Source organism: Orbilia oligospora (assembly GCF_000225545.1).
Source record: "Orbilia oligospora ATCC 24927 unplaced genomic scaffold scaffold00043, whole genome shotgun sequence".
NCBI lineage: Eukaryota > Fungi > Ascomycota > Orbiliomycetes > Orbiliales > Orbiliaceae > Orbilia > Orbilia oligospora.
This window is the reverse complement of record NW_011645600.1, coordinates 1,730,800-1,744,597: the sequence shown is the minus strand read 5'-3', so window position 1 is coordinate 1,744,597 and position 13,798 is coordinate 1,730,800. Positions and strand designations below refer to the sequence as shown.

The following is a 13,798-nucleotide window of genomic DNA, read 5'->3' as shown; positions in this document are numbered from 1 at the left end:
TGGCTGACAGGGTATAGTGGAAAATCGATGTCTAATTCGAGTTAACTGACATTCCAGTTGTGTGTAGTTGCATCTGAATCCTGTATATCCATTGCATTGTCATATACGCATAATATGCATATATTAGTTACATCGCCCTGTGCGAATATAGTGTTGGTCTTGTTATATGCAGCCGCTTAGTCAGCAAATCCAGGACGCCAAGAGCTGCGACAAAACCTCCAAACAGAAAAAAAAAAACCATTGGCGACGCAGTTGCAACAGAGCCGCTCAAACACCATTACCACCGTCTTTCATATTGTAGTCTTCCATTGTTAACCAATAGATACTAGCGACCTATACGCTCGCAGTTTAGTATAAATTTTATCAAAATGGCTGGAGCGACAGCTTCCCGAAAACGTAAAGTTTCCCAATTCCTGAACGACAGCGATAAAGCTTCAGCGCCTCGACATGCCAAAGCGACGATAAACGGCAAGGTGGATTGGGATGAAGAGCAGGACTATGAACGATTAGCTAGGCGGAGACAGAGGAAAGGCGATAAACCGGAGAGTCAGCGATTGCCAATTAAGACTCCAGAAGGAAGAATTCTTGCCGTGGAAGCGACCGAGCCAGAGCGACAGGAGCCGGAAAGTGACGATGAAGACAATGGTATACACGATGAGGAATCGCCAGAGGAAGCTAGTGATGATGAAATGCAAGAAGCCGAACCTGCAAAACCGAAAAAGTCGGAAAGGCAGCGGATCGTGGAGGCTAAAGAGGAATTGGCGACTATCGCATCTTCTATTAACGAAGAGCCCGAGGAAAATGTACGGACTTGTCGTATTCTATTTGAGGAACACCGAATGCTAATTCGAAAACAGTACCATTTGCTTCGAAAACTCCAAGAACTATTCGGCTCCGAATCAAACATCACGATAAAGAAACTAACCCTGATCACACAAGCCACCATTTTTCGAGATATAATCCCTGGATACCGAATACGCCCTTTAACAGCTGAAGAACAGGCAATGAAAGTCGCATCGGATGTCAGGAAGCTTCGAAATTTCGAACAATCTTTAGTCTCGAGTTACAAGTCCTACATCGATACTCTGGGCAAAGTATCAAGACAAATCGGAAATCAGTTATGCCCGGTTGCTATATCGTGTGTTTGCACATTGGTCGACACTGTCCCACATTTTAACTTTCGCCAGGAGCTTCTGAAGATCCTTGTTGAAAGATTGAGTGTTCGAGTTGTGGACGAAGCATTTGTTAAGTGCCGGAATACACTAGAGGAATTTTTCAGACAGGATGAGTCTGGCACTGGAAGTTTAGAGGCTGTAAGGATGATTATAAAGATGTTGAAGGCGAAGGATTATCAGGTTGATGAGTCTGTGCTCAATACCTTCCTTTCGCTAAGGCTCCTGGCGGAATTGAATGTCAAAGCTTCATATGATACGATCGATCAGCCAGGACAGAAGATGAAAAAGAAGGACCGGTTGCCATTTACGAAAAAGGAGAAAAAGGCATATAAAGAAAAGAAAGTAGTAGACGCGCAAATGAAGGAAGCAGATGCGGTGGTAGAGTATGAAGAACGAGACAGGAACCAGAGTGAAACCCTCAAAGCCGTTTTCTTAACCTACTTCAGAATTCTGAAGGAGAAGAAGCCGACTTTGATGGGTGCTACTCTAGAAGGTCTAGCCAAGTTTGCACACCTGATCAATGTCGAGTTCTTCTCAGACATTCTTGCCGCATTGCGAGAGCTAGTTGAGGATGCTCAAGCGGACGCGGATGCAGAAGAAGAGGTCGCCGATGAGGAAGCCGCCGAATCTCTTCAACGGGAGAGGAATTTACGGAGAGAAGCACTTTTATGCATCGTCTCTGCATTTTCCCTCCTCGCAGACCAAGCTAACGAAGCTAAAGGCCTCGTTAACATTGATCTCTCTTTCTTCACCACATATCTCTACTCCGTTCTCCTCCTACTATCGCTCTCTCCAACCATCGAACTCTCATCTAAATCCCTCCATCTCGCCGACCCTTCATCCTCCGAGCCTGTCGAAATCCCCAGCAGTAAGGTCAACAAAGCCACAGAAATTGAGATGTTGCTCCGATCGCTTGATGTTGTATTCTTCAAAGCGCCACGAGGGACAGGTGAAATATCATCCGCAAGAGTAGCTGCATTTACTAAACGATTATCAATTGCAGCCTTACAGCTGCCCGAGAAGAGTTGTATAGCACTTCTCACATCGTTACAAAATCTTGGGAAGAAACATTCAAGAAAGGTACATCCGTTATTCGTATCTGACGATATGGTTGGAGATGGAACTTACGACCCGTTCATTGACACCCCGGAGTTGTCAAATGCCTTGGCTGGGAGTGCTGTTTTTGAGCATGCTTTGTTGGCGAATCATTATAGCCCTAAAATACGGGAGCAGTCTAAACTAGTATTGAAGAGTGGAACATCTAACAGGTAATCGAGGGAGACATGGTTATGTATACTATTTTACATGATTTATAGTTGTACTTATAGGACATATTATAGGATATCAGCTTGCTAAGATCATGCTTGAGTTATCATGGAAAAGCGTAAACGTAAGGTATAATATATACAAAAGCTTATTCACATATATACACACTTCCACGGCGTACATATAGTACAGCCAAAAGTGCTTCGGGATATTTACAAAAAAGAAGATACGCCAAACATGCCCCCCTTTGTGACGTTTGGGGAACGAGACCACGCCAAATCCTTCACAACCTAATTTCGAAGATTTTGCAAACTATCACCCACTATTTCTTCTTTTTACTCGGATTTGGCAATTCCTCAGTAAACTTATCCACCGTCGCAGCTTCTTCCAATGGATTTCCAAAGTACACCTGAGCCGTCAAAATAGTCTCCTCATCCAACTTCTCCAACCCAGACAGAATCCTCCTAACGTAACTAACCACCATCGCCAATTTTCTAAAATCAATATCCTCACGCATCAAGAAAACATTCTGCCAGATGGCCGCAGCCATCCAGGCGTCTCCTCTGATAAACGCTTCATCGTAGGATAAAATGGTATATTGAAAATGTTCATAAAGTTCCTTCAGCATCTTTTGTCTTTTCGACTTATTGGTGACTTTGTGTCTGTCGGTAAGAACGGCTTCGAGGTCGAAGAAGTAGTGGTTTATGAAGGCTTGTTGCCACATTTTTGCACGAGAGCGTGGGGCCATGTTTCTGAACCGGACCATGATGAGCCAGACATGGAGATTTGAGATTGAAGACCAGTTACGAAGACAAGGTGCCATGCCGCATTCTATCGTCATAGTTAAACCAATTGTTAGTCTAACCTTTCGAAATAATAATTCATTCTTAAACCAAAAATAATCGTGCAATATGTATAACATACCTTCATACCAAAACTTCGCCTTCCCAGTCACCGGTTCACCAGGATAGTACTCTCCTTGCAACCGACATTCCTTATACAACTCTTCGGACTTTTGATAAGAATAATACTGCTCCTTCGTACTATCTGGTAACACCTTCGATACAGCCTTTGCAATAGCAGCACGAATGCCGGTGGGTCCTTCTGGTTCGGAACTCTGAGGATCGGAAGCATATTGTAACCGTGAAGATGTTACAAATGATCTCCGCTGTAGATTTGCAGATGTAGATGCGGGGAGCGGGGTTATTTTTCGCTTTAGAGCGCCGCGGAGGGGTGAAGGTGGGATGGATTGAGGTCGAGCGACATGCCGTATCTAAGAAGTATTAGTTTTTCTCTCCTACAAATATTTCATCTCGAAACGAAGGGAGCAGGATTAACGTACCGACTGAGAGAGGCCGGCTCTCAATGAGGGTAGTATCGGTTCTATCAGCGACATTGTGAGGATGGACGACGACGACGGCGTGAAGTTAACGTTGTAATCGGCATGGGGGCATGTGCGGGTTGCCAATCGAAGCCTCGAAAATTTCGGGGCTGCAGTTCGAAAAACACGACAGGGATCCAACGCATGTCATCCCGGCTACGATGCGCTAATATAAATCGGGATGGGTAATTGCAGTTGGTATTTTTGCCAATTGATAGAATTCAAATTCGATATGCATATGAAGTATTACTATAATAGAAAATAGATAATGTATCTATCGATAATGTAATGCTTTGATTCAATTAGAAAATAAAACAATAGGAGGAGCTATGGTGGTTGATGCTCATATGCAGGTGTATTTCGATATCAAAGATCAGTTTCTCATGACTCCGTAAACGCCATTTAATCCAATTCAATTCATCCGCCCTGACGATATTCTCGACTTTTTATAAAACCAGCTTCTCGACTTTTACCGACTTCAAAGGCAAATACTCCGCCATTTGGTTCGGGTCCCTCATAATAGCAGGTATATCATCTCGATATGGTGGGAATTTCTATCTCCAAGTTAGCAAAGGGATCCTTCAAGAATCGACGTCGATATAAATATAAACGTCATGATGAAAAAAAAACAATCCTTACCTTCTTAACATTCTCGTAACTATCCTCCTTCTCCTGATATTCTCTTAATACCACTCCGTCCGCGAATTCTACAAAGACCCTCGTATCTCTGATCCTAAACACGACATCATCAAGTCGCATGTAAAACCTTGCCAGCAAAAGAAGTCTGGCAGGCATAACCCTGACTTTCACAGATAATATCGACATGCCATTGTCTGCTAGTTCGTCTTCGTAAAGCATGACATCGTCAAAGAAGAGGATGGGATCTTGACGTCGGAGTTTGTCCAGAGGGATTTGGTCGGTCGTTTCGGTGAACTCCTTTGTCTGTTTTTTATATATAAAATCCAGGTTTTTAGTAAAATTCGGATAGTAGAGATATGTAGAGGATATTGATAAGAGAACGTACTCCAGATATCGATCCTTGGTAGTTGGTCGAATACGTCCAGTCGAATGGCTTCACGACCTCTTTAATCCCTTCGTGCATTTTCTCTCTAAAGGTATCAGAATTACCTCCTCGCATTAGCATCAGATACGCACATCCCTCCCGATACCCCCTTGATAATAATATAAAAAAAGGGGGGAGAGATGAAAAGAAATATATAAAACCAACCTCTGCTTCTGCCACGCCGCCGAATACGCAACCTTCAACATATCATTCCCCGTCTTATCGACCAAATCCAACGCATCCAGCGCATTAAACTCAATCTTCCACTCCTCTCCCTGCTCCCCGACCTTTTCAATAGAAACTATATTATTCCCAAAGATCATTTCCGGTGGCGTAATCCCAAGCTTTTCTGTCATCGCGTCGATTTCTTGCGCATTGAGGATCGGGAGCTTGCGGGTCGTGATTTTGAACGAAGAGACTGTAATCGATTTGCCCGCGTCTACAGCGGTAGGCATTACCGTTGCCATGTTTTGAGGGGTTGGGAGGGTGGTCGGTGGCGGTGGCATTGACATCTTGGATACCTGTTGATTCGGGTTTGAAGGTGTCGGTGGGTATGTTAGTTTATTTGTTGGACCGCGGGGTGAAGTGTGGGGTGTTTGAGTATGCGAAGCGCTCAACACAGTCGTTAACCTCGATACGAGGTGTCGTTGAATTATTTATATCACGATGCGGCTCTATTTTGAATGTACGCCACTTCAAGGTTTATATTTAGACAAGAAAATACTTTGGTAAAAGATTGAATCGTTTCATACGCCGTAAGCTACACACAAGATATTCTTTTGAGGAGTCAAGAGAAGAAAGAAAAGGACAACAATGATCAATGGAAGTATTTTTAGCTACAATAGAAAGAAAGAAGAAAAAAGGGAGGGAAAGGACCAGGGAAAGGGTTGAATTTAGTGGGTGGTGCGGTTTTGAGAAGCGGCGGCCGTCAAAAAGGAGGGCAGAGGACTATAAACTTTGTAATAAACGACAATCATGACTTTCGTACACTTTTCATTTCTCCCCACTTGCCACGCTCCTTCGTTGTATCGTAAGCTTGAATTAAACGTGATTGACCCTCATCGGCCTGCGAAAAGGCATAACCACGTTGTTTGCGCATGCGCTGGACTTGTCGAACTTTTCGAATGGCTTTCTGGAATTGTTCCATTCTATTTGTTCGATGTTAGTAATGGCTAATTGGCATGGCGAGGAACTGGAGTATTGCGGAACTAACCTTGGTCTGTAATCTTGAATATTGTATTTTTGGATCTCCTGGACATAATGGTAGGTTTGAGGGAAGTACATTCGCTTGGCACTATAATGGGACGAAAGTCAGTTCCTGTATCATGGTTTTACAAGGCGTGTAAAAAGTGAAAACTTACTATTTCCAAGCAAAGTCTCTGATAAGACAGAGGGGTACCATCACAAACGCGAATAGCCAGAAAACAGGCGACGTATAGAGTCTGGCAATGATACCTGTGAACTCGGTAGAGAAGTGGAGCATCGGTGCCACGGTGGCATAAGCTGGCAGGAAAGCCAGCCAAATCAATAAGGAACCGGGAATGGCGATAACATGGTATTTTGTCCAAATACTAAATAGTATTAGCAATAGCAATTATATGATGGGCTTGGGGATGGACTAACTTCGTGATGAGCGCGGCCTTGCCAAGAGCGATTGTGAGCGCTGCGGTATAATTTGTGGTACCCCAAACCCAATGGCCGGCGACTCTTCCATCACTCTGTGGAAGATCCCATTGGAATACAAACTCGGAGACGATATATAGAAGCAACGAATGGTAAAATCCGTTCACCAACCACGACCAAAAACTGCTCATTTTGAACTGGAAGAGTGTTAGCTCCCATATATTTACTTGGATATGAGGAGGAATTGTGAACATACGAAATAACCCTTCTGACCAAGTTGGTACATCTGAGGATACCTGTCTAATAATCTCGCACTAAGGAACTGATCGAAGACACCCATCGCGAGCGGCGGTAATACGGTGAACAACACGTTGTAGAACGAGAGCGTCCATGATTCGTAGATGACCTGACCGGAGAATCGATTTCTGAAGGCATACTACATGGTCTGTTAGCATGAAATATTCAATTGTGACAAATGTAATATATTTACCCAAAACTGTGTCATGAAGAGAGTGATGTTCTTGTAAAAGGAATACAAGATGACACGACTGATACGAGAGTAACTCCATGCACCGTGAACAAGTAACAGTTTCCTCAAGTACCTGAATTGACCAATCGAGACGTCGGCACTTCGCGCGGCTTGGAGACCTTCAACACCGCTAATACCAACACCAACGTGGGCAGCTTGAATCATGGACACATCGTTGGCACCGTCACCAATGGCAAGAAGAATTGCCTTGAGATGTTTCTTGACGAGTTTCACAACAAGAGCTTTCTGTAGGGGAGACACACGACTAAAACCCACTTCATTAGCCCAATTTTCAGAATTGTACTTCGACTGCATAGTGATACGTACCAGCAAATAACAGCTTTACACATAACAGCGATGTCAAGGAACGTCTTTTCAAGCTCCTTCTCAAGGGCGTATGTAAGAGATCGCCCGTCAATGACCAAAGCAAGGGTTTCGATTTCCAGACTAGCATCCTTCTGACTTCGTATGGCTGCCAACTTTTTAGTAAGGTTATCCCGAGTAGCGTCGAAACTTTCTTCGTTGATGATGATGAGCGTCATGTCCTCGCTAATAAGTTTACAACTCATTCCAATGTTGATAGCGGTTTCCTGCCGATCGCCAGTCAAGACCCAGACCTTGATACCAGCGGTTTGAAGTGTGTGGATCGTTTCCGGTACGCCGTCCTGAAGCCTATCTTCAATAGCGGTAGCTCCAAGCAAGAACAATTCCTTTTCAATGAGTTCGGCAGCCTTGTCAAGTTCATCTCCACGGTTGTTGATAGTGGTAGCAGCCTTGTCAAAAATTTTAGACCATTGCTGATATTCAGATTCGGGAATCTCGCGCATGGCAAGACATAGAGTTCGGAGACCGTCAGTCGCGTAGTCTTCCAAATGGGTCAGAGTAACATCGACGGTCGGGTTGTCCTTTGCCAAACGTTCCAAAATAACGGTATCAGCTCCCTTGGTATAGATCCTGATCTTTCCATCAGGACAGCGGAAAATTGTAGACATCCTTTTTCGTGTGGAGTTGAATTCGCAGACATTGAGTAATTCGTAATCTTCCAATCTTCCGTTGACAGAAATGGTTACGGAACGGGGTTTTCGAGAAACAAACTGATATCCTAACTGCACAGCTCCCTCAACCAAGGCTCCCTCATCGGGCGACGCAGCCTGATACTTGATTTCCGTGGGCTTTTCGTCATTTCGCTCTGGAATAACAGTGTGGCAGACTCCCAACAAAACCAAGAAGTGATGCATAATCTCGCGGGTAGGATGGCTGTTCAGGTTCTCCTTCAGTCGCTTAAAATCGTGGACACCGATTTCAACGCCATCCTGTACCGTTGCACGTTTATCTTCCGGAACCTCATCACCATAACAGACACCAGCAATTGAACATTGTCGGAACTCCATTTGGTTACAAGTCAGTGTACCCGTTTTGTCAGAAAAGATGTATTCAATTTGACCAAGCTCTTCAACCAAACTAGAGGTTCTACAAACTGCCGGAGTATCTGTCTCCGCATAGTAGATATCAAGATCCGAGTTGATGAGGAAAGCTTGAAAATATTTTACCAGTTCGACTGTCACGAAAAGACTAAGGAAGCTATTAGTAAGGGCAACATCGATGGGGGATGTCGGTGACAAGAACATCAAGCTGACTTACGAGATGGGCACAAGATTAGAATACAAGACCCAATATGTCAATATATCCTTGAAAAACTGGGCCGCAAGGCCGATATCCTTAAGAAAGAGATATGGAACCTGATTCAGTTGTGTGGCGAGCTTGATAACATCACCAGCCGAAGAAACGAGGGACAAGACCAAAAGAATACCAACCAACATGAGAATCTGCTTGTTCAGGAGGCGTTCCACATTTGTTCTCTTAATCGGGGTTGCAGTGGCGTTCCTCATAAGCTTGGTTTCGTGACCTGTGAACACCACAAAACCATGAACCCAAGGTGTATTCCTCAAAGTTGCACCTCTCAGGAGGAGTTGCTCAGGGCTCAAGGGATACTCCTTCTCAGCCCCTCCCATGGACATGGTGATTGTGGCTTCATAGGTGTACAAGCTGCTGTTCGGTTGCTCCGACTTAACTTTTCCTGACAATCTACTTAATTCACCAGGGCTGACGAGATGGGAAGTCTCCGGGACTGCTTGCTTGATTTTCAAGTTTGTTTCTCCATCCAAGTTGGCTGTTTCGATATAACACAAACCTTCGGGTTCGGACGAGGCAAGGAGTACTATATCGGCCGGAAAGGGTTCCTCAGATTCAACGCGTACAATATCCCCAACTTTCACGTTTAACCACTTTGTTTCTTCGAAAGTTGTTCCATGGAGTACCTGGGTTTTCGACTGATTGAGTTCTCTATCCTGAGTCCGTCTCTTAAAGTCCTCTACTAATTCCTTCACTGCTGATACTATAAGCACAAGGATTAATGGGACGATTGTTGTATATCTGTTAGTTGGAGAAATGTTGGGAATTTGTTGCATAATTGCGGTAAACAAGAAGAATAAATTGGCATATTTCGAGAACTGCTCGTATAAAAACTTAGGAAGGAAGGTAGCAACGTTGTATTTGGCGGTAGAGACATGGTTATCGAGGAATTTACTGAGGGCGTTTGCAGGCGGGTTGTTGATGTGGATCATACGGGGTCCTAATGTCGAAGGGTCGACCTTGTTCTTACCAAAGCCGAACTTGAATTTACCACCACTATCGCTCTTCTTTGGTGGTTGACCTCCACCTCCGGATGAACCCCCAGCAGCGGTCTGGCCCCTCTCAGTAAGAGGTAGATCCATTTCGCTATACTGGGGGCCCATCCCTATGGCGGTTTTTACCCTACCCATGAGACCACCTCCCATACTCAGGACACTATTTCTATTACGTTTCTGGCCTTTGTTGTTACTTTCGTGGGCACCATAATGGAACTCTGCCGTCGATTCATCGTCTGGAAGTATCGATTCGTCATAATAACGCTCGTAGTTTTGAAGGCCTGATGTTTGGGAGAAAGTGCGATGTTGCCCTAACTGAGGTGGACGTTGGTCATAGCCAGGCTGCTGCTGCTGCTGCTGCTGCGACGAAAATCCGGGCTGCGAATACCCGGATGCAGTGTTACTCGGAGCGTAGATATCATCATCTTGGATGTTATGGGTGGCCATATATTGAGCGTCAGATATCGGAGGCGGTCGGCCTGGATTGCCATATGTTCTTTCGTCCTCGTCGAAGTCCAGAAGCGACGGGTGGTTTGGCTGGTGCGCCATGATGCGCAGCTATAGCTCAACGCCCGTCTTCGGGTGCCAGAACCCCCAAACCGGAAGAAAGCTTGTGTAGGAAGCCGGAAAAATATCGATTAAGTGTGGAGCAAAAAGAAATGTGGATCGTTACGAGAGCTGGTAGGGCTTGCCGTAGTGTTCGGTTGGTCGGGTTGAGTTACTTTCCGGGTAGATACTAGCTAAAAGCTATGGAGAGACGTCTGTCAACCGCGGAAGCAGGTGGATAGTCTAAAGAAATTGATTCGTCGAAAAAACGCACGGTGAAAGGAAAGCTTTCATCAAAATGAATCCGGAGGGAGGTATTCGGAACACCCAGGTAGGAATGCTGTATCGTAGGCGTCGAAGGAGGTGGTGGCCTTTGGGAAGCTATCTCGCCTGTCGCCAATGCAATGGGGGGGGTTTTTTGCTAAAAAGGAATGACGATGGAGTAACGGTAGATGCCAACAAGTTAGCGACGTGACATGGAGAGATTCGAGAAAGCGGAAGCCGTGGCTGGGATGGTATGTTTCTTTCGAAGGGGAGCAGGTAACGGCGAGGTTGGTGACGGTGACGGTGATGATGCTGGCGATGATATTAATTAATACCGAACGAGAATGGGGGGTTGTTCGTATGTAACAGTTGCTTGCTGAGGGCTGAAAGATGGTTTGGACGAATGTCAGCACCAGCTTTTGGACCGGTTCCTGCTTACGCCAAACCAGAAAAGGGCCTGGCTGCAGAACACAGGGCAGGACAGGACAGAACTATATTATTTTACTCATGCATGCACACGGCATGTGTCTATGGCCTCACAGTCAAGCTATAATATTACAGTCGAAGAAAGAGAGAAAGAACGAAAGAAAGAAAGAAAGAAAGAAGAAGTGGAGATCATGCAATGGTCTCCGCCGCAGCAGTACTACGTAAACAGGGGTGACGACGCTGCAGAGAAGAAGAAGAAGAAGTTAAGTTTCGAGGTACAGTACTCCGTACGGTACAGCACAATTGTAGATTAAGGGTCAAGCCAACCTCGAAACACCGTCAGAGATTTCAATCCCAGCAAGCTGTAAAAGAAATATTAACCCGACAAGGCCTCCTGAGCTCAAACTAACCACGATTTTCTTAGTTACCCCTTATAGCTGCTAGCATTTGAGGAAGTTGAGTTCTAGCTGGCATGGCAGATACAGGAGAGAGGAAGGAATGAGAGAGAGGTATCTTGAGATACTCCGCGCGATGCTTCCCTACGAAACGTCTCTGCTTCCGTCCTTCCCGAACATACACAAAAAAAAATAAACGAGTGCACAGCCGCAGTTGACCTCGAATTTTGCCATCTCCCGCGATGCAATGCTGGTCCCAGATATCAAATCAATTGTTCCTTTCGTGGCTATTTTTAGGGCCGTAGACGTCCGCCAAGGACGAAAGGCTTGGCCCCTCTTAGGCCCAGCCAAGCACCGGCTGAATCTTTACCCACAAAAAATAAAAACCCACTTCGTGATGAGATGATTATATTACCTCGAAGTAGATATATCTATTCGATATTATGTTCGGCTTTGAGGGGGGGTCTTATTTCATTTTATTAGAAGAGGGAGGCCTTGAGTGCCACAATCACTCGAAACCATGGTAATACGCCGGTATTTGTATGCGTATGTATATGTACACGGTGTATCAATTCGGTATAATTACAATAATCACGTCTCAACCAGAGAGAGCCCACGTAATGTAAGCTGGCTCACCGAGATATGGCCGGTTAGCTATATACAAGCGGAATATTTAATATCTAATAGAATAGGCGTCCACCAAGGCGCTTCGCTTTCTATTACCGCTCCGACGGTTAACTACCTGGTTACCAACATGCGTCTGATGGCCTTCCAGTAGTCTTTCTCGACCACTCCTTCAATCTCCTCTTTCGTGAGCCATTGGTAATCTGCGATGTTCGCCTTGTTACCCGTCAGTTTTGGTCGCCCGGCGAAGATTCGTGCCTTCATGAAAAACACTTTCTTCCCGGTCAGCTCCCCATTTTCGCCCTTCGCCTTTCCGTCGGGGAGCTGGTAGTCGTAGTATCCGATAGGAACATTCCCAACCATCCAGTAATTCATATCACGACCACATGCCTTTGTCAAGCTACCCTCTGCAGTCTATTTCCCCTCAGTTAGATTTTTGATATTTCAAAAGTTTAGGAATCCGATATTGCGGATTTATGCATACCTGCTTCAGATTCTGTCGTCCCTCGATATTTGCTTGTGGAAATTTCCAGGTATTATTTTCCCGATCTCCACGCTTAACAAGCAGATATAGGGTCCTTGATAGTTGTCTATTCAAGCTTCTGGTATCGTTGTTTATATCGGCCTCCGTTTCTCGTGGTAAAGGTTTGGTCATAAGCTTCTTGGCAGCAATTTCTTCCTCGGTATCACTGGCACTGATATCCTCCCCGGAAACAGTATATTTCACCAAGGAGTCATAGTCCATATTCTCATCTTCTTGCGGACTATCGCCATATCGTAACTCGTCTTTCCAATGCTCATCGCCATATGGATTATAAACTTTCATACCAAGCCTTTTCCTTCTCCATTCATCGTAGGCCAGAGTCCCAGGTTTAAAATAGAAGTTTCGAACAAAAGGCTTGACCAAACGTTTATCCAACCGACGCTGATAGAAGAAAAACTCCGTTTCGAAGGGTGTGAGTTCTCTAGTCAGAAGTGGAGCCCGAGAGATGACTGTAGAAGCTGCCAATTGGAATGACGATGGCGGTCTTTTGTAGTCCGGAAGGAAGTCATCATATGAAGGAGTCTCTTCAGGAGCATCCAAATCAATGAGAGGCTCTACCGAAGGTTCGGCTGGGGCGGCTGCTGAGGAGGTCGCTATCGAAGCAAAGGACCTTCGGGACTGGAATGCGATGCGGGTAAAGCACCGACGGCACAGCGATTCCATCATAGTTGCGAAAAGATAAAGGTCTCCTGGATAAGACTAGGTTGGACTTGGGATATAAAGTTGGTTGATATCGAGATAGGTCAATTATTAAACGGGTGTGTTATCTAGAAGTGGGTAGGTTGATATCTGTCAGTGTAATTCTCGAACAGGAACATCAATTGCACTTGTCTCCTACCATGCTGAAATTAAAGCTACAGCAAGTACCAGTTCTCCCTTCAATACCCTCCGATATCCCGATTATATCACCCCAGTCGGAAACCGTTGTCGTTGAACTTGCAGTCCGAAATGTGTTTTTCGCGAAGTTGGGCCTGAAAAAGTTTTGGAGCATGCTAGCGCGCACGTGACCACAAATCTGCGAGAATAAATTTGCGCTTCGCTTCACAGTTTCTCAACTTTTCTTCTCTTCTCTTCTCTCCTCAGGCACTTTTCCTTATCACCAACTAAAAGGATATAACGACAGAGTTTATATCGATAGTAGTCCATTTGTTCTGGACGAAGTACCTCCACTTCTACCGTTGGTCATTATATGGTGCTCAGAGCGAGAACTATTTGTTTATTTGCATGATTCGCTAGCACCGTCTATTTGGAGGAAGCAATTCCTCCCCTCAGGAC

The 13,798-nt window shown here is 45.0% G+C and overlaps 5 protein-coding genes across 5 annotated transcripts; 1 reads left to right on the top strand and 4 right to left on the bottom strand.

The window, feature by feature from the left end:
* Window positions 1–368: 368 nt before the first annotated feature.
* Window positions 369–2,447, top strand: AOL_s00043g525 (uncharacterized protein; the record flags this gene model as incomplete). Its single annotated transcript, XM_011121011.1, has 2 exons — window positions 369–803; window positions 858–2,447. 2 exons carry the CDS (start codon window positions 369–371, stop codon window positions 2,445–2,447), a joined length of 2,025 nt encoding a protein of 674 aa, XP_011119313.1.
* Window positions 2,448–2,763: 316 nt separating this feature from the next.
* AOL_s00043g524 (uncharacterized protein) lies at window positions 2,764–3,837 on the bottom strand (the record flags this gene model as incomplete). The annotated part of the gene is made up of 3 exons (XM_011121010.1): window positions 2,764–3,272; window positions 3,366–3,714; window positions 3,784–3,837. 3 exons carry the CDS (start codon window positions 3,835–3,837, stop codon window positions 2,764–2,766), a joined length of 912 nt encoding a protein of 303 aa, XP_011119312.1.
* Window positions 3,838–4,268: 431 nt separating this feature from the next.
* Window positions 4,269–5,397, bottom strand: AOL_s00043g523 (uncharacterized protein; the record flags this gene model as incomplete). The annotated part of the gene is made up of 4 exons (XM_011121009.1): window positions 4,269–4,376; window positions 4,462–4,764; window positions 4,847–4,931; window positions 5,051–5,397. 4 exons carry the CDS (start codon window positions 5,395–5,397, stop codon window positions 4,269–4,271), a joined length of 843 nt encoding a protein of 280 aa, XP_011119311.1.
* Window positions 5,398–5,858: 461 nt separating this feature from the next.
* On the bottom strand, window positions 5,859–10,273 carry AOL_s00043g522 (uncharacterized protein; the record flags this gene model as incomplete). The annotated part of the gene is made up of 8 exons (XM_011121008.1): window positions 5,859–6,033; window positions 6,099–6,179; window positions 6,247–6,456; window positions 6,509–6,705; window positions 6,765–6,944; window positions 6,999–7,302; window positions 7,365–8,609; window positions 8,679–10,273. 8 exons carry the CDS (start codon window positions 10,271–10,273, stop codon window positions 5,859–5,861), a joined length of 3,987 nt encoding a protein of 1,328 aa, XP_011119310.1.
* Window positions 10,274–12,093: 1,820 nt separating this feature from the next.
* On the bottom strand, window positions 12,094–13,189 carry AOL_s00043g521 (uncharacterized protein; the record flags this gene model as incomplete). The annotated part of the gene is made up of 2 exons (XM_011121007.1): window positions 12,094–12,393; window positions 12,464–13,189. 2 exons carry the CDS (start codon window positions 13,187–13,189, stop codon window positions 12,094–12,096), a joined length of 1,026 nt encoding a protein of 341 aa, XP_011119309.1.
* Window positions 13,190–13,798: the final 609 nt, after the last annotated feature.